At 50.1% G+C, this 17,548-nt stretch overlaps 1 protein-coding gene across 2 annotated transcripts; it reads right to left on the reverse strand.

Annotated features, from left to right (window-relative positions):
• Positions 1-2,646: 2,646 nt before the first annotated feature.
• Positions 2,647-14,325, reverse strand: SNUPN (snurportin 1). 2 transcript variants are annotated; one of them, XM_019533341.1, is made up of 8 exons: positions 14,134-14,325; positions 13,290-13,443; positions 10,922-11,026; positions 10,440-10,527; positions 9,834-9,931; positions 9,350-9,427; positions 7,547-7,627; positions 2,647-3,941 (listed from the first exon to the last, which is right to left on the reverse strand). In XM_019533341.1, the coding sequence occupies exons 1-8, from the start codon at positions 14,298-14,300 to the stop codon at positions 3,612-3,614; spliced, it is 1,101 nt and encodes a 366-aa protein (XP_019388886.1). In that variant the 5' UTR covers positions 14,301-14,325; the 3' UTR covers positions 2,647-3,611. The 2 variants fall into 2 exon arrangements, with proteins under 2 accessions (XP_019388886.1, XP_019388885.1); XM_019533340.1 differs by having other exon boundaries at positions 10,431-10,527; positions 14,134-14,323.
• Between the last annotated feature and the right edge of the window lie 3,223 nt (positions 14,326-17,548).

Raw genomic sequence — 17,548 nt, forward strand, 5'->3', positions numbered from 1 at the left:
GCCGGGGCTGCGCCCGCGGAGCCTGGAGGCGCCCGGCAGCCCGGCTCACCCCCGCGCCCTGTCTGCAGCCTCGGGCACCGTGTAGGGCGGGGAGAAGGGCTTTCCTGGCGGCCCTCCCGCGTGTCCCGGACCAGCGGAGAGCGGGACTTAGCTCCGCAGGCCCGGGCGAAGTCGTGCCCTGGGGCGGCAGCCCACGCCGACAAGCGGAGGAGCAGGACGCTAGGCAGCGAATGCTGCATCTTCCTTCCAGGAGGCTATTGGCCTTGGGGATTAAATACAGACCCATGTTGGATGTCCTGTTGGGTTTTAAAAAAACCCAAAAAACCTCCCTCCAGCCTATGTCTGCCAACATAGAGGGTTTTTTTTTTTAAAGGCAGGATAGACCAATGGATCTATTTGGTACATGCAATATGGGTACTCTGCTTGAAGCATCAGGGACTAGGATAAGCAATGCCCCAGCAGCTGTCAGTGTTTACCTACCAGGCTGTATAATGCAAAGATGATCTCCAGAATATGGTGGTTAAAATGCTAGTAGTTGCAAGTCCCTTGTCTACATTAGGGCCTGCAGTAGAGCTGAGCAGATGTGAAAAAAATGCATTTTGGGGAGCAAGGAGTGGAAGTCCTGAGAAACTAAACAGCTGCTGAACACAGAAAGGTCACCTTGGGCTCAAAGATCTGGCTCACCATTTCAGCTATAGGTCCCTGCTTCGTGGCTGTATTCTGTAATCTGATACAGATTTGAATGCTGCTTCTGAACACATCACTTCCTCCATCCTCCTTATGTGCGCTCTCTTGTCAAAAATCAAATGCCTCCTCTCTGTATCTAAAGGCCCACACTCAAATATACACACAGATGAGTTTAGGGTAGACCACTATGGTATGCATCCACAGACTCAGATCTGATGTGAGGCAGAACATTTCAGCCCCCAAGTTCAGGTTCTGCAAAAAATATGGCCACTGCACAACTCACCCTTATCCAGGAATCAGATTTCTCTAATCCACCACTATCTCCCCCTCTGGTACGTGGCCATTAAGAGAGAACTCAGATGTACAGAATGACTGTTCCTTTGGGGAAGTGTTGCTCATAGATGTGGATTATACCTTCCCCATGGTTTACGACCACCATCTCTATTCCTTCCCTATCTCCCATGGTCTCTTGTCAGTTCCTGTCTTGACTTTGACTGTCAGCTCTTTGGGGCAAGGACCATTTCTTTTGTTCTGCTTTTACAGGGTTTAGCACACTGAAGCCCCTGGTTCATTATGGGCTCATAGGAACTCTCTCAGTCCAAATCAGTAAAGCTAGATGCTCCTGCCACTGGTTTAAGCCAGAGCTGTTCAACAGGCCCATGGAGCTTGTTGATGCAGTTGTCAGAGCTGCTGTACTGGAGCAGCTCTTGAGTCTAAGGTATGAACTCTGCTGCTTGCCCCGGGCTAAGTTTGGGGTTTTAGGTCACTGTTGGTGACCAAATCAACAGCAGGGGAAAAAGAAGAGCGAGTGGCAGCCAAACTTGCACCAATGCAGTGACTCCAATAGCCACGCTGAGCTACTGCTGCCCTACCATTGAAGATGGACCATCTGGCCCCCGAAACTTGTAGTCTAGATCCAGCACACAGGGCCAAATGAGTTGGACAGACCTGATTTAAACCACCACATCTCAGGCCAACTTGCTTCTTTGCATACCCCCACCCCCTTCTCACTATGAAGGGAAAGAGAAAGGCAAGTAGTTTAGCCACACACCATTTCTTCACACACTAATAATAACCAGCTGTGTGAAATCATCTGAGTAACATTCAAGCCACTTGAATTTGTTCACACACTCGGGGTGTCATTTCCTAGCTGTGTGTGAAGGAAGAGGGTAATAGGCCAAAGCTCTTCCAAGCAATTTCCAGTGAAGTTACTACATTACTGTTGCCCATCTCTCTCATGAACATTGGTTTTACAATCAAGTGATCTTGAGCCTCCCACACTCCCAGCATAGAAACCAGCATTTTCTGGGAAGAATGGGGGTATTGTAGAGTTGGGCCAAGAAGATAAATAGACCTGCTGTGTGTAGAGAATCATTCCTGCTGTCAGGGTGTATATTATGTCCTGTACCGGATGCAATTTCTTTTCAGAGACATACAGAGGTATCTCCCTGGAGATCAGGAACACAATCTGCAATGTATTTACATGATATAATTTCATCTCCACCTATTAATTCAAATAGGCTATTTGAAACTAAAACACATGCATTTTCTACTACAGTTGTGTGTTTAGGAAGCGGTATCAAACATATGGCCTGCATGCTGGAGCTATATCATCTGGCTTGCAGGCCCTCGGAGACCAGGAATTCAAGGGCAGGGGCCACCACTGAAACCCAGGGTATGGAGCCCAGTTGTGGGTGTGTGTTGGTAGTGTGAAGTCATGGGGAGGAAGGAATAAGGGATGGCTATTACCCCTAAGACTCCCTGCCACTGCTTACCTCACTACCTGCAAGGAGCCCTGCTGTCTGGACCCAGACCAGGAGACCAGGTGAGTTTGACCTGGGTTAGGAGACTGCTCTTTCAACTCCAGCTGAAAATCAAGTTTGAATAAGCAACCAGCTGAGCTCAGCAGTTTCCATTTACCAGAGATTCATCTGTATCATAAAATTTAGTGCACAGGAATAAAGAGGATGGTCTTTATAAGAGAAGGGGTTAGCAGTGTAACAGTGGAGAGAACAGCAAGCGAGAAGAAAGTGCCCCAATAGTTACAAGACTCAAACCTGCACAAGTGTTCTGTTTTTGGATAGTGATATTAGCCTATTGGCATTCATATTCTAAAATCATCACATTTTAAACACAGAGTTAAAATATGCTGTACAGCTCAGCATCAAACTAGTGGGCAGATCCTGATGAGTTCATGTTCGTAAGTAACCCTTTATTCTTCAGAATCAATACTACTATTTAAAAAAAATGCCTCCCCACAGGAGGGCATTTCCTCCCACTGAGAAAACGTCAGCAAGAATAAAAATGATGCTGTGTTCTTTTTGCACAAGAATATACTTGAAAGCTGGGGGCTAGCTCTGATGCAAGGAAATTATGTTTCTCAGAAATGTGGGTGCTGAAAATAAAGCCTTCAGATTTTACAGAAGTGTGTCACAAACTTTTGTAACTAGAAACAAACTGACCACAAAACTTTCATCAAAAAGCCTTTAGATTTAAATGCCTAGAAACTTGTAGCCTAATTATAGGGCCCAGTATTTGGTGTCCAGGCTAAAATCACACATTCATGCGAACTCTAAGGAGTTCATATCCTGCCCCTGACAAATGGTTTTGCCATGGACTTTAACAGGACCATGATCAGGGCCTAAACAATCAATCATGCAGTTTATCACAGGCTACAGTCTTAAAGACCCCACAGTGGAATTCCTTAACAAAGGCATAGAGAAGCCTTAGGATCCAGAATTCTTTCAAAAACTAGTGCTGAAGCCAAGCTATACCCTTTACAGGCACTTGAAATTGAGCCATCTCATAATACCCTTCTTCTCCCTCTCAGCCAGTGTGAGCTCCAATGGTCAGAGAAGAGGCTGCACTGTAGCTGAGTGATGACCCTTTACCCTTTCCAAATAAAACCAACTTGTTACAGCAGTCTAGTTCTCCATCTGGCTTGCTGTCTCATGTAGGCTCCTGGGAGGTTTTGCTGGCTGAGGGGTAGACAAGTATTCCAACTCATAACGCCCATTTTCAGCAGCCTCTTCAGGATTCAAGCCCCCTTCCCCTAAAGCCAACTTTTTATTTTTTTTATGTTCGATGATCTGCTGGAGCTGGTGCCCGGCATAGTCTGGCTTGGTAGTTAGTGGATTAGTTGGCACAGTCAGTCCAAGGATGTCTGATACCATGTAGGGCCGCAGCCAGCCCACCAGTGGGGTACTGCCAGGAGTGTAGTGAGTTTGCTTGTGGTAGAAGAGGAGCCCATCTACCTGCAAGAGACAGAGTGGATAACTGGCTTGAGTTTGCGTCACTGGACAAAAGGCATGGAGTTGTACATAAGAAGATCTGACAGCAAAAACCCACCATGAGGCTTCCCAGCTTTACTCACCTTCGATCTTCATTCATTTACAAGTCAGAATGACCAGGCATATTATTCGCTCATTTAAATGAAATAAACCAAGGAAGGGAAATCAGAAACCAAAGAGTTTCAATACCGTCAGCCAATTCCACTATTTGGATTCATACAAAAAAGCACTCAAGTGCTCGCTTCAATTTGAGCATTACAGAAGCAGAACAGACACATAGGCTCATGGCAGTCGATCTGCAACTGCCTGCATTTTTAGTTTGGTTGCTATGACCCAGTTCTGTGAATATTTGCCTTATTTTTAACACAGCAGCAGATAGAAAGGACATCTCACTGATCTTTTTATTTTTTTTTTTGAACAGCACATTTTGAAAGTGATGAGTCAGAGCACATGACGCCATGGAGCTTTCATTCTTATACTGTTACCATTCTTTCAGCTTCCTCACGGTAAATAAATTCTTAATGAATCCCCAGAGGTAATGAGTGCCTTAATCTCTCGCTGCAATCAATGGCAGATAAGGGCACTCAGCAGTTTAAAAGGATAGGGCCCTTACTTATGCTTCCACTTCCACTCACTGCAGTACTGCACCTGGTTGACATTTTGCCTCTTTATCCTACATACTAAAAGATTTCTGACTCCCCCTTCCGTGGATTCCCAGAGGTGCACTTTGTGGTCTTAGACCATACCCTGGGATTCCCTAATGTTTCAGGCTGTGCTCCTTAGCAAAGCTTAGTGAGCTCTTAAAGGCATTTGTGCATGAAGACAAGAGGCTGACTCTGCAGAATACAGGGGAAGGGAAAGGTTTACTTAGTTATCAATCCCTGTAAGGTTCTAGCAATATAATCACAGGAAAATGGGACTTCATTAGTAGGAGTAAACTGGGAACCAAAACAAGGACATTCATATTCTGCTTGGGTATAACAATGCACAACACTCCCTCAAATAAGATAATGCACATGGAGAAAATAAAGGAGAACTCAGGAAGAGATGGTGCCCGCCCTATTATATTCTAGTGGTACATACTTTCATATACATACTGCTAAATCCAGCACTTGTTAAGAAGAATGTACTCTGGCCATCCCATGACAGAGTCTTAAAAAAACATTAGGCCTTTGAAAGGGAAGAAACCCAATTTCAATTCCATTTGTCTGATTTCACGACATGCTGGCTGAAAAATTCTCAGCAGAGTGAGACAGCTCACATCTACTCTTGCAACATTTTCTATTAAGTTCTTGCCACTTCCTTACTTGTCCATGGTTATTTAATTTTCAGTTTGTCTCTTGACATTGTCACTGTACAGACACCAGCCAAATCACATAGAGGTTTAACAATGGTCTGCATGGGAAGTCAGAGCACCTGGAAAACAAAACTGGATGGAAAGCTGGTCCAGCAGCCCTGAAGTTATTTATTTTTTTAATGACCAACATTTTCATGGTTCAAAATGAGACTCCTAAATAACAGTGGCCCGATTTTCCTGCACCTGCAGCTTGCAGGAATCTCAAATGAAATGTTCAGTGACTGCAACCAGATTTACAACTGCCCAGCACTACGAGGCCTGTAATTCACTTTAATTTAGGTACTAACAGACGAATCCAAACTCGACTCAAGCTAATGGAATAACTCCCCAGTGGTCTCACGACACTGAGGACCAGACACAAATTTTGCAGATATAGCTTACCTTCAGGGACTCTATTAGTGGTAGCCAAGCTCACAGCCATTGCAAACACAAGGCCATTTTAACTACGGGCGCACTAATAGAAATTTTTGGGGCGGATACCAACAGCTGATTTTTAAGGAGGCATATCAGCCGATAACAATCCAATTTCCAATACCAGTCAGGCAGCTTGAAGAGCAGTGTCCAGCTGGTAAGTCTGGTCGGGGGGGCAGATCAAGGCCCCTGTGGTGAGGTAGGAGTGAGGCTGGGGGAAGTGCTGCACAGCCAGGGTGGGGCAGGGGCAGGACGGAGCAGGGAGGAAAGGAGGGGCAACTCCCACCACTGAACACCACTGGTCTAGGAGCCGCTGGTCTAGTGGCTCGTCCAGCACTTGCCTGCTTGCCCGGCAGCTCCTGCCACTTGTCCATGAGGGCACACGGGGCAGGGCAGGTAAAACAGCACAATTTAGTGGGAGTTTTTCCTGGATGTTGTCTATACGCAACACTTAGTCTTTATGCTCTTTAGTCCTAAGCAAGTCTTCCTTCTTTTTTTTGTTCTGCTTGTGTTATTAATGTTACCTTACTGAGACTTCATGGGCTCCCTCTGGTGGGATATTTGTTACCAGCACCCTCTTTTATTCACAAAAACCGTGGTAGCCTATTTCTGTGAGGTTCTTGGCTTAGAAAGAGAATTCCTAGGGTTACAATTAGAGCATATAGCATGTTGATGTACTACCCTTTCACTGCTGGAAAACTGGAGACAAACTGGGATTGGATTTCAGGGAAAAGTCTGATAGTCTCCTTTTCTCTGTCTCTAGTCTTTTCGAGTGTTTTAGTGTTTCTCTGGTAAAAGCTCACTTTCTGCTCCACCCCCAGTGCGGTTCCACATTCCACTGCTCCTTTCCAGGGGGAAGTTTCGAGGGGAGGAAATGAGCTTTCTGGCAAATATGTCACTGTATCTAGTGAGGCAGTCAGATTATTCATGTTTCAGCAGTTGAGTGAGCAGGTTGGCTAAGAAATCGTATATCCTTTATTGATGTTCTGTGCAGTCTGTTCTTTATTAATACAGTTCTGGAGTAGGATATGGCAATGCCAGCCAGGGGGTTCAGACTTCCTACCTCATCTGACGGTTGTTTGCTTTAATGAGAAGATGACAGTAAGTCAGCTGTTACCAGTAATCTAACATCTGCCTATTAATAGGGTTCAGTTTGTATTTGTTTTCGTTGCTGAAATAATAGATGCATTTTAAAAATTAATGGAGCACGCGGCTTGGGAGGGTTGAGAATGCTGTCTATCTCCCTTTCTATCAAGGCTCACCACTGCAGAATCTGAGCAGAAATGCAGATGAATTTATCCTTCTCAGACCCCCTCTGAGAGAGGGAAGCATCATTATGGCCAATTTAGAGGTGAAGAACAGAAAGAAGCACAGAGAGATTAAGTGATATGACAAGTGTCATGCAAGGAGACTGTGGCAGAGGTAAGCTATGAAAGCAGTTTCTCAAGTCTCAGGCTAAAATCTTAGTCACCAAGCCATTCTCCTCCATTCTGATCCAGTGTGAGAGAACTGCACTGCAGCTGAGTTGGCTTACAGCACATCTAGGGAGCATACAGTTTTTAAGTCAAATAAGAAAAGATTCCTGGCCCACTGAGCAACAACCCCACTGAGACTTTGCTTCCAGCATATAGATAAAGTATTCCTAAAATCAGATAAGAATGCTCCCCACTGAGCACAAAATGTAATAGTCTTACCACAATTTAGTCATTTTCCAACCATGCCTACACAGCTCACTGCTGTAATGCCTTGGAGCCTGGACATGGTGTCAAGTACCCAGTCCCCTGGCTGTAGGCTCAGTTACCTCAAAGGGGAAGTCCATGGCCAACACTTCACAAAGGCTCTCCGAGGTGCAGGGGAAACTCTGCAGGCCCACAAATTTAAACTGAAAGAGTAAGAAGGGGCTTGAGTTAGTTAGTACCTTCCCTCCCACCCAAAACAGGACAACACATTGTATTACATGTTGCAAAGCTCTGGAAAGTGGAGATAAGGTGACAGAACTTAGCTGTCCAAAGGCACTGCTTCAATTCAACACAAAATGCTATTGAAAACACCCCCAAACAGCTCAACAGTTAAGTTATTTCTGCTCTGGCACAACAAAAGTTTCAACCTGGTGTCTCAAGTGCATCTTTTATGCCAGTAAACAAAAGCATCATGGGCATAAAAGGATGCATTTGAGGTGAAATCAAGAGAGAGATGTGCCAACATATACCTTCACTGAATTTGATTCTCAGAATCCACCAGTAAGCATTGTCCAGCTACTAGTAACCACATCAGCATAGTTCCTTATTACAATTCACCTAGACTCACAGAAGTGGTTAGTCTGAAGTCAGGTAATCAGACATGAGCAACCACAGGCAACAGGCCTATAAGAAGCTAGGTGGTAAGCTGATGCCTACAAAAGCTTATACCTCTCTGAACCAGTTAGTGTCTAAGGTGCCACCCTACCCTGCTTAGCCCCATAGGAGGTACCATATAACTCAGGCCCCGCTTTGCAAAGCTATCCATCTGTGGGCCTAGTCTTGAAAAATCTACCAGCTGCAGTGGTTGCAACTGAACAGAAAGGAATCACAGCATATGGTGGGCACCATACCTTCCTGTCACTATTTGTGGGAATGAGCCCAATATTAGTTTCTTTAGTGGAGACATGGCAAAGAGGCTCCTTGTTTAAAGTCTTTGACATCATGGTTCATTCATGCTTCAGCAACCATGATAGAGGAACAGGGAAAGCTTTCCAGAACCTGGGGCATGCCTAATCTGTGCAGGAAGAGTCCTCGCAACTTGAACAGTCAGTCCTGTTTGTCGGGTGCCCTTCAAGAACACTGAGCAGAGGGTGAAGACCTCTCAGGTTAGTCACTGGAAGCTGAGGATGATCAGCACTGCACAGAATCAGGTGCCAATATAGCACCAGTTCCTTAAACCTTGGGCAAGCTCAACAGCGGGAAGGTTGATGCTTTATGATTCTTTGACTTTGCCTCAAATGCCAGCTGTCTAACAGCACAGATATCAAACATTTACCCTGTAGGGCTGAGAAATCAGGAATTTGGGGGTAGGATCCATCACTGAAATCCAGGGTATGGAGCTCCTTTGGAAATGCATGTTGGCAACAAAAGGCAAGCAATGGCTGCATTAACCCTCACAACCACCACTGCTGCTTGCCTGAGCCTTGCCACCAGCTCTGGCTCATGAGGAGCCCTGAAAGTCTGACACCACTCCTCCAAAGGCAGGCAGGAGACAGAGAGCAGGTGAGCCTCCCCCTCACACCCAGGGCAGATTCCTATTGCAAACATGATGCCCACGAAGACAGTCCCTGCAGAAACTTAGCTGGTTTTCTTTTACATCTGCATTTCAGTCAGGGAAGCTAAAACTGGTAAAGTCATTTAATACCCTGAGGTCCAGATCTCCTCCAACTCTTATTGAAAGGAATACAAATTTATTATTTTCTGTTCTGTTTACATCCTGAACATGGCATCTCATTTCATCAGAAGAACATTTTGTGGCCAAGTGGTGACACACGGGACAGAAAATCCCTTTGTGAATGAACATGATGAAACGCAGCTGGCACTGAACGCCTCTCCCTGTCTCTGGAAACAAAGGACGGACCTACCGGATTAATTCTACTTTTCTCTCCCAGACCTTCCTCCTCTTGTATCTTTGAGTGGATCCAGAAGAACCTGAAATCTGTCTGGGGAGGGAGAAGAGATATGGATTAGTGTACTCTACCCCAAACCATGTGAAATGTGTATCTGTGTTCCTTCTTGGTTTTCCAGGATCTTCAGACTCCACTGAACCCCAAATATATGTAGATTCCTTTCTCCACGTGTGTCTGTTCAAAGGACCCCAAAGAACGCACAAACATTTATAGGTACTACAGAACCCAGCTGGCTCCAAACTCCAACCCCTGTGGCTCTCCATGACCACCTTATTAGCAAAATTAAAGCAGAGTGTGTGTCCACCTCTACTTTGTTAAACAGCATCTTGCTGTACAAGTTTCTCAGCATCAATACCTGCAGCAAGGCAGCTCAGAGAATGGTGGCAAAATGAGACTCTCTAGAACAGGTGGGAGCTGACTAGGCTGGAAGGTTCAATACCTGACAGTCATAGACAGGGTGCCCCCTCCAACACATCACATCAAGGATGTAGTATGTCTGCTTCACCTCACTGTAGATGCAGTCCAGGATCGTGTATTCTGTACATACAAACACAAGCAGCACATACAGGTAGCAATATACATGCAGGATCACACTCTAGGGCTCTGATGCTATTAGGATTTCCAAGACAGTTTGGCACAAAGACTCCCCAACAATCTGCAGAAGAATCTTTAATTCTCTTCCAGCTGTGAAAGCTGCTACTTTAGAGTCCAACATTGTCTTAGCTCTGAAGGACACAGGAAAGAGATCATTCTAGGAGACAATGAATGTGTGATAGGCAGATTCCTAGATTGAAACACCAAACTAGGGAAAAACTACCAAGGAGAGCGGCCTAAACTAGTAAGTGTCCATGTACCTCCTACATTTGAGATGGAAATGCATGGTCACAGAGGCAAACTTACCCACTATCCCCTGGAGAGCAGGACTATGCTGGGGCAGGGTGGGGCTCTCTGGACAGAGCAGCACTAAGACAGCACCTGACTAGAGCAATATGCCAGTTCTCTTGCATCTATTCTGAGGGCCTCTTCAGATCATTACCTTTCCCACCTGCTGAATTGTGCCGGTTTCCTCCAGGCAGGAAAGAGGGGAACCTGTTGACACAGTAGCCGCTCTTCGTGTAAGCTGCAGTGGAGCCCTACAAGAGAACAGAGAAACTGAAGCCCACCCTTGCTGCTCGTACACTGTAAACCATCATGTCCGACAGCACCAAAACTTAAAACACACAGGTCCAGCTTAACACGCTGTCTGTCCCATCTTCCCCACACGATACAGCTATGTTAACAGCATCTGAGACCACTGTGGTGTAGCTGTGTCCCCCAGCATAGCCCATTTCAGGACTTCCTTTCACTGGGGTTAGTAGTAACACTCTCTGAGTTAATCTGAACAGAATCAGCCCCCCTTACTGTATGGAGAGCTCCCAGAATACACACTAGTCTCTGACTGCATGAGCATCACAAAGACAGACTGACACAAACCCAGAGATCTCCTTTACTGTGCTCTGTGGAGTGACACATATCACCATCTCTTACCCTAGATGCCACAACCAGTGATCTCTTCCCTATGGGGCATACCACCAAGATCCATTCTTGTCCCAGATCTGATGGGACATCTATCAGCCATTCAGACAACATCAGCTGTGGAGAAAGCAGGGCAATGAAATTAATGACCACACTCAGCAAAGACCCATAGCTTTATACAGCTAGACTTAGAACAGGGCTGAGCAAAACGGTGGATCCAGCCCATGGCCAAACACCATTTCCCAGCAGCCCTGGCAGTGGCAGCTCCTTCTGGCTGCTGCTGCTGGAGCCAGACCTGCTGCCCAGGCATCCCAGACCATCTGCCCCACACCCACCGCTGGGGGGTGGGACCTGCACAGGCAGGGCGCATGGCCAGGCAGCTAGGATGGGGCGACAGCCAGGAGCAAGACAGGTGGGCAGGCCCAGGGAGATCCCGGGATTTTGGGGTAGTGACAGTGCAGGGCCAGGGCACAGCTACAATCTGCTGCCTGCACAGGTGTGATGGCTGTGGGTTCTGCAGGCTAGGGTAAGCTGGGTGTACACTGCAGCATTGCCCCAGCCCCATGGTGTCACTGTCCCAAGATCCTGGGGTCTTCTCAGCCAATCTTGCTCCCAGCTGCAGCCACATCCCAGCTGCCTGGCTGTGTGCCCACGTGGGTCTTGCCCCATGGTGGGTGAGACAGAGAATCTGGGGTGCCTGGGCAGTGGGGCTAGGTTTGGCAGTGGCAGCGCTGCCAGGAAATGGAGTCCACCGCAAACTGGATTCAGCCTGCGGGTTATATTTTGTCCATCCCTAACCCAGAACCACAAAGATTTATAGCTCGTAACCCAAGCAGAAAGCACGAGGCATCTAAGCAGACAATTATGTGGCTACCAGTCCTCTGTTATTTGGGTGGCACGGAACAATCCTATAGATAGATGCAACACACTACGTAAGCAGGATGCTAGTGTGACTCGAAAGCCACAGGGGTTAGTCAGTCAGTTGGTCGCATATTTACATGTGGTACTTACAGGATGCACTGTCCCCCTCTAGGAAATACCTTCACTCCTCTCTCACCTGTTCTCCCGACTATGATTTCATAGTTTCATAGTTTCCAGGGTCAGAAGGGACCTGAGCAGATCATCTAGTCCGACACCCTGCCATGGCAGGAAAGAGTACTGGGGTCAAATGACCCCAGCAAGGTGTTCATCTAACCTCCTCTTAAAAACCCCCAGGGTAGGAGCCTGCACCACTTCTCTTCTATTGGGGGTACACTGATAGATTTTGGGGGCCAATACCAATAGCTGACATTTAAGGAGGCATATCATACAATACCAATCTAATTTCCAAAACAGCTGCCTCCAGCTGGAAAGTTGGCTGTGGTAGAAGGGGAGGGGGCAGGCAGATCAATGGTCACCCATGGTGAGGGAAGGGGCAGGGGCAGGCACTGCCCAGGCAGAGCAGGGGGGAGTTGCAGGCAGCATGGGGGGCAGCTCCCAGCTGCTGCTTGCACCCCAGGAGGGCACGGGGGGAGAGAGGGGGGCTATGCCCCCAGATCTGCATAGGGCAAGCTGCAGCCAGGGTTGCACGGGACTCTTCTCAGCAGGGACTGGCCTCAGAGCGGGTGCTGTTGGCACTGGGAGGATGCTGCATCCACCCCAAATTTCACCACAGCTCAGCTCCCAGCACTGCCCTGGCTCAACACCCTGTCTCCACCCATGCACTGGGAAGGGTCCAGCCCTCATTGAGAAGAGCCCTGAGCAGCCCTGGCTGCAGCCTGCCCCTGTGTGGATCCTGGGGGGCACACACCCTTTCTCCCCCTTTATACCCTCCCTGGGTGATAGAAGTGGCAGGTGCTGCCCCCTACGCCCATCCTGCCCTGGAAGTGCCTGACCCTGTCTCCTCCCTCACCGCAGGGAGGTGTTGATCTGTCCTCCCACATGCCTTCCCTTCCACCACAATAGAGTGACTAGCTGAAAGCAGCTCTGCACGCTGCTGGCTCTGTTCTTTGCTGCCCAAGTGCTGCGCTGCAGCTGCACACAGCACGAGCATTTATGGGCTGGTATCTGATACAGCAAATTTTCTTTCTTTATATTGGTACCGATCCAGTCCAGAAGGCCGAGCAGCCTCTAAACCTCTAGATTTTATCAGTGGTTTGGGTCTTCACTCACACATACCGATTCCTTGCAGTTTTCGTTCTTGCCCAGACGTAGGCAGGCACAAACCCCTGCTGTCATTTTGCCATGAATGCAGAGTGTCATCAACTACTGCCTAGCAATACCCCATGCCCCAGCTATGCTCCCTCTACCCATGGCCCCTAGACTCAAATCTGAGGCAGCCACGTATTCCACTCATTGCCATGGCGGCAGGCTCTTGGTTTCCCTAGGTATAGATGCTTACCTGGTTCGCATAGTGCTTAGGCAACTTCTTGCCCGCATCGACATCCATGTCCTCATCGTCCACATCTTCCCCCTCCTCCTCTTCCTCGCTCTCAAGTCCTGTCCAGTCGTCCTCTGCCAGTCTCCTGGCATGGTTCACGTAGTCCAAACGCTTCCTGGGAAGGAAAGCAGTTTCCCTCTTTGAAAGCTAGCTTGGCTGTTTCTACCCTGCATTTCCTCCCAGGAGCGCTGCCACTGGGTTGAGCTGAGGAATAAATGCATTTGTTGTGTTGTCCAGTTCTGTTTGGCCAAGGAGAATCGCCAGCTGGACCATCCCTGCACAAAGCCAGACCTCGCTAGCCGGAGGGCCGGGCCCACGATGCTCCGACAGCAGACGGACGGGCGCGGCCGTGCATTGCCTGACTACTACCACAGAGCTCGGTGCTGGCGTTTGGCCTTTGCCTCCACACGCCCGAGGCCCGACTCTACTTCCCCGCGCTCAGCCCCCACCGCCCGCCCGGGAAAGCAGCGCTGAAGGAAGCCCGGGAAGGTCCCGATGGACCGCGCAGCTCCGAGTAGGGCAGGAAAGGGCATCTGCGCTCCTGGCGGGAAGCCCCGCATGTTCCCAGGGACGCCCGCGGCCCCTTCCCGCGCCGGCACCCGGGCCCAGCCAGGAGGCACGGCCTGCCCCGCTGGGCCATGGGGCCACCCCCGCAACTCGGCAGCGACCCAGGGGTGCCCGGGGCGGCTCTGCACTCGGGGGCCCCGGGGGCAGACACGTGCGTGCGCGCCCACACACACGCCGCGCTGCTCGGAGCCGCCCGGGGCAGGAGCCCGGCTCTCAGGGGTGTGCCAGTGGCGCTCACGCCTTCTGCAGCTGGAGCAGGCGGTGGCGCCGCTCGTCCTGGCGGCGGGGCCGGGGGCCGCCGGGCGGGGCCTTGTGCTGCGCCAGGCGCGGATGCGGCGCCGCGGGGCTGTTGGGCGCCCGGGACACGGCGAAGCGCGAGGCCAGCGCCAGGCTCAGCTCCTCCATGGCCGGCAGGGGGCGGTGTCCGAGCGGCCGACCCGCGCGCACCCGGCAGTGCAGCGAGCCCGGCCCGGCCGACCGGACGATTGCCCGGAGTTCCCCTGCGCGCATGCGCACCCCGGCGTGGGGCGGGGTGGAGGCAGGGAGCTGGGTCCTCATTTGACCCTCCCTTGGCCGGGTGGCTGTGGTGTCGCCGCCGCCGCCAGGCAGCTGGTTTCAAATGTTGGGTAGAGCCAGCATCCAAGCGAGGTCGAACTGCACCCCTGGGATGTGGCCCCGGGTCTGGGCACTCAGGGCTGTGGCGGTACCCGGCCCAGTCTGGCTCACGGGGCGGGGCAGTGTCAGGCCAGATCCAGGTATGCAGGGTCCGAACTGGATGGTACAGGGCTGGATCCTGGCATGCGGGGCCCGCTGCACGTGCCAAACCCGCGGGCCCGGCCTGCAGGGTAAAAGGTTGACCACCACTGCACTGGGGTGAATGCCCAAATGATGTCAGGGCCCCCACAATGCCTGCTGTCTACTGGCACAAATCTGTACGGTGTCATGGGCGTCAGGAGCCAGAGCAGGGTTGTGCTGAGGGGTTTGCACACCTGGCTTCACCTCCAGCTGATTTCTACAGGAATTCATAGACTGTAAGGAGCTGGAAGGGACCTCGGAAGTTCATTGGGTCCAGCCCCCTGCATCAAGTGGGAAAGACAAATGGAAGTCAGGTGACCCCAGCAAGGTGACCATCCAGTCTCCTCTTGAAGTTTTCCAGGGTAGGCGATTGCACCACCTCTGGAGGGAGCTTATACCACAGTCTGGACACCCTAGCTGTGAAGTGTTTTTCCTAATGAGCCTGAAACAGTCTTCCAGGAGTTTGGGACCATTACTCCTAATTTTCCCCAAGGGTGTCCTTGATGTACACCTCTGATGTAGCAGTAAGCTGCTACCAAGTCCCCTCTCAGCCTTCATTTTATTCAGGCTGAAGAAAAGAAGAAAAGAGTTAAAGCTGCTCAGCCCTTGGCAGGCTTCGGCCTTCCGTGAAAGCTGATTGTTTGTTTCAGGGACAGAGGCGTGACCTCGGGAGCAGGAGTAGCAGGGCTGGATTCTCCATTGCCAGAGGCAGATGAGGTTCTTTTGGTAAATCTGATATCTTTTATTAGACCAACTCAAATATTAGGCCAACTCAAATAGTGGAGAAAATTCTTCTTTGTAAGCTTTGTAAATGACTGTCCATAGCCATAGGGTAGTCATTTAGACCAGGCATGCCACAAAGTTACCCTGTACCTTTCCCAAGTGCTACTCCTGTCCCCCTCCTTTGTCCCATCTGCTGCTCTGATGTCTCCTCCCCATCTGATTTGCTGCTGTGCTGCCTGCTGCTTCCCCAGAGGCTGCCCATGTCACTTGTGGCATACCTGCTGCAGGTTGGCCACCCCTGATTTAGACCACTGCAGAGTCAGCATAAAAAGCATCCTGATCTAGTAGCCAGTTGTACCCATCTTACAGAGGAGATCATTGATAAGACCAGCTAAAACATAATGGCGGCTGTAGCCCTTTCAAGTCAGAAGGGAGTTGCTTGGGAGTCAAGGTGCAGCAATTGCTGTGGTTGTCATCTGCCAATGCAAATGGCCTATGGGATTTCAAGCTTTCTGAAGTAAGATCCAAAAATCATAGCAAAACTTCAACAGCAGCAAGCACCTGAAGCTAGGACTTTTTTTTAAAGAAATGTTTCATGTTCCAAGCCAACTCAAGTCCAAACCATGAGTCAATCCAGAACCGTAAGTGGCCCAACAACTGACAAACATCCTCTACCCCCACCAGGGGCTCAGATATTTCCAAAGTCTTTTGGCAGGCATCCCACGTGCAGGCCCAAGCCCGGAGGCTTGGGGTTTGGATGCCCCCAAGTTTTGCCTGCCCTCAGCTATATGGCCGCAGGAACAAGCTAGGGAGAAACCCTCCATTCCCATAAAATGGGCATTAAGCCCCAACACCTTGGTGGGTACTAAACCACACCAGAAGAAGTGATCCCTGGGAGGCTTAAGGAAAACTGCCTTCTTGGACCCAGATACATGGTGTTTCCCCTGCCAGGTAAGTATAGACTAAAGAAATGATCTCTGAAAGTACAGTCTAGGACATGGAAAGCCAGAATGCTTATGCATGAAAACAGCTGTTGGATTGAGATCAGGCTGCTGGCTGGGGACTTCAGGTTTTCAGGTCAGCAGAGGGGTGAGCCAGGAGAGCTGAGATCTTTCCCCTTGCTCATTGCCACTGCACCCTTGGGAGGGGCCCAGCACAGAGATCTGCCTGGATAGCAGGGCTTGGGGGATCTAGGGCTCACTCCAACCAGGCATCAGCAGGAGTAGGACTCCCAAATTTTTACCTGCTGCCCAATCCAGCCCTGTGTGTCCCACCTGCTTTTGCCTTTGATCTCAATCAGAGACCTGGGAATAGAAAATAGGGAGAATGAGCCCCAAGATCCAGCTCTGTCCCCCTAAGATCACACAGGACAGTCAATGCTTATTATCATGTTCCCTGGCCATGCTTTAAGCAAAACCCTTGGATCCCAAGGCTGGGAAGATCTGAAGGCTATTAATGAATTGTTATTTTAAGCATCAAGCCTGTGTGAAGACCAATATAAGCCTAAAATACTGGCAGTGCCCTGCTGAGCTAATAGGTATAAGCCTATGAGCTGCTGCAGCCAGAATCTGCGTGGGTGCCTTGCAGGCAGCAGCTTGTGTGAGCCTGTATGATCTCCCTGGGGGAGCAGGGGATGCATGAAGGGCTGGACTCTCTTCTCACTTCGTCCCCATTCCTGCCAGCTCTGCTCTCCCTAGGGGGGCTGCTGGCTGGTACCTTGGTGAGGGAACTTGGCTCGGGGTGCTGAGGCTCATGAAAGCTGTGCACTTGTTTGTCTTCTGGCTCTGGGGGCAACAGCGCTGGGGCCTGATGCGCAGAGCAGTGGGCTGCTGGCACCCAGGCTCTGCCACTGGTGGGGGCAACCTTGGGCGAGGAGGCACGCGGCGGCGAGGTGACTCGCCCAAGGTCACCTGGCTTCCGCGTGCCTCAGTTTCCCCTTCTGCCCAAAACGGGACTATCGGGAGCGCGGGGGCCGGCAGGGGGCGGCCTGGGACCGAGCCGGGCTGCCTGGCGCTGCCTCGCCTGGAGGCTTCGCAAACTTTCCAGCTTCCCTGCCCTTGCGTCACGGAAAAGGCTGGAGCGTGACGGAGCGGCCCGCGGGGAGCGGCACGGAGCGGCCCAGGTGCTCGGGGGCC

This window comes from Crocodylus porosus, unplaced genomic scaffold, assembly GCF_001723895.1.
Source record: "Crocodylus porosus isolate Cpor-Errol unplaced genomic scaffold, CroPor_comp1, whole genome shotgun sequence".
In the NCBI taxonomy this organism is placed as follows: domain Eukaryota; kingdom Metazoa; phylum Chordata; order Crocodylia; family Crocodylidae; genus Crocodylus; species Crocodylus porosus.

Excerpts from the sequence above, each read along its gene's own strand:
- SNUPN (XM_019533340.1), bottom strand. The coding sequence starts at position 14,300 with ATGGAGGAGCTGAGCCTGGCGCTGGCCTCGCGCTTCGCCGTGTCCCGG. Across the intron at positions 10,528-10,921 it reads CACTGGTTGTGGCATCTAGG|GGCTCCACTGCAGCTTACAC; the intron begins GTAAGAGATGGT and ends GTTCTCTTGTAG. Across the intron at positions 9,428-9,833 it reads ACCCTGTCTATGACTGTCAG|ACAGATTTCAGGTTCTTCTG; the intron begins GTATTGAACCTT and ends CTCCCTCCCCAG.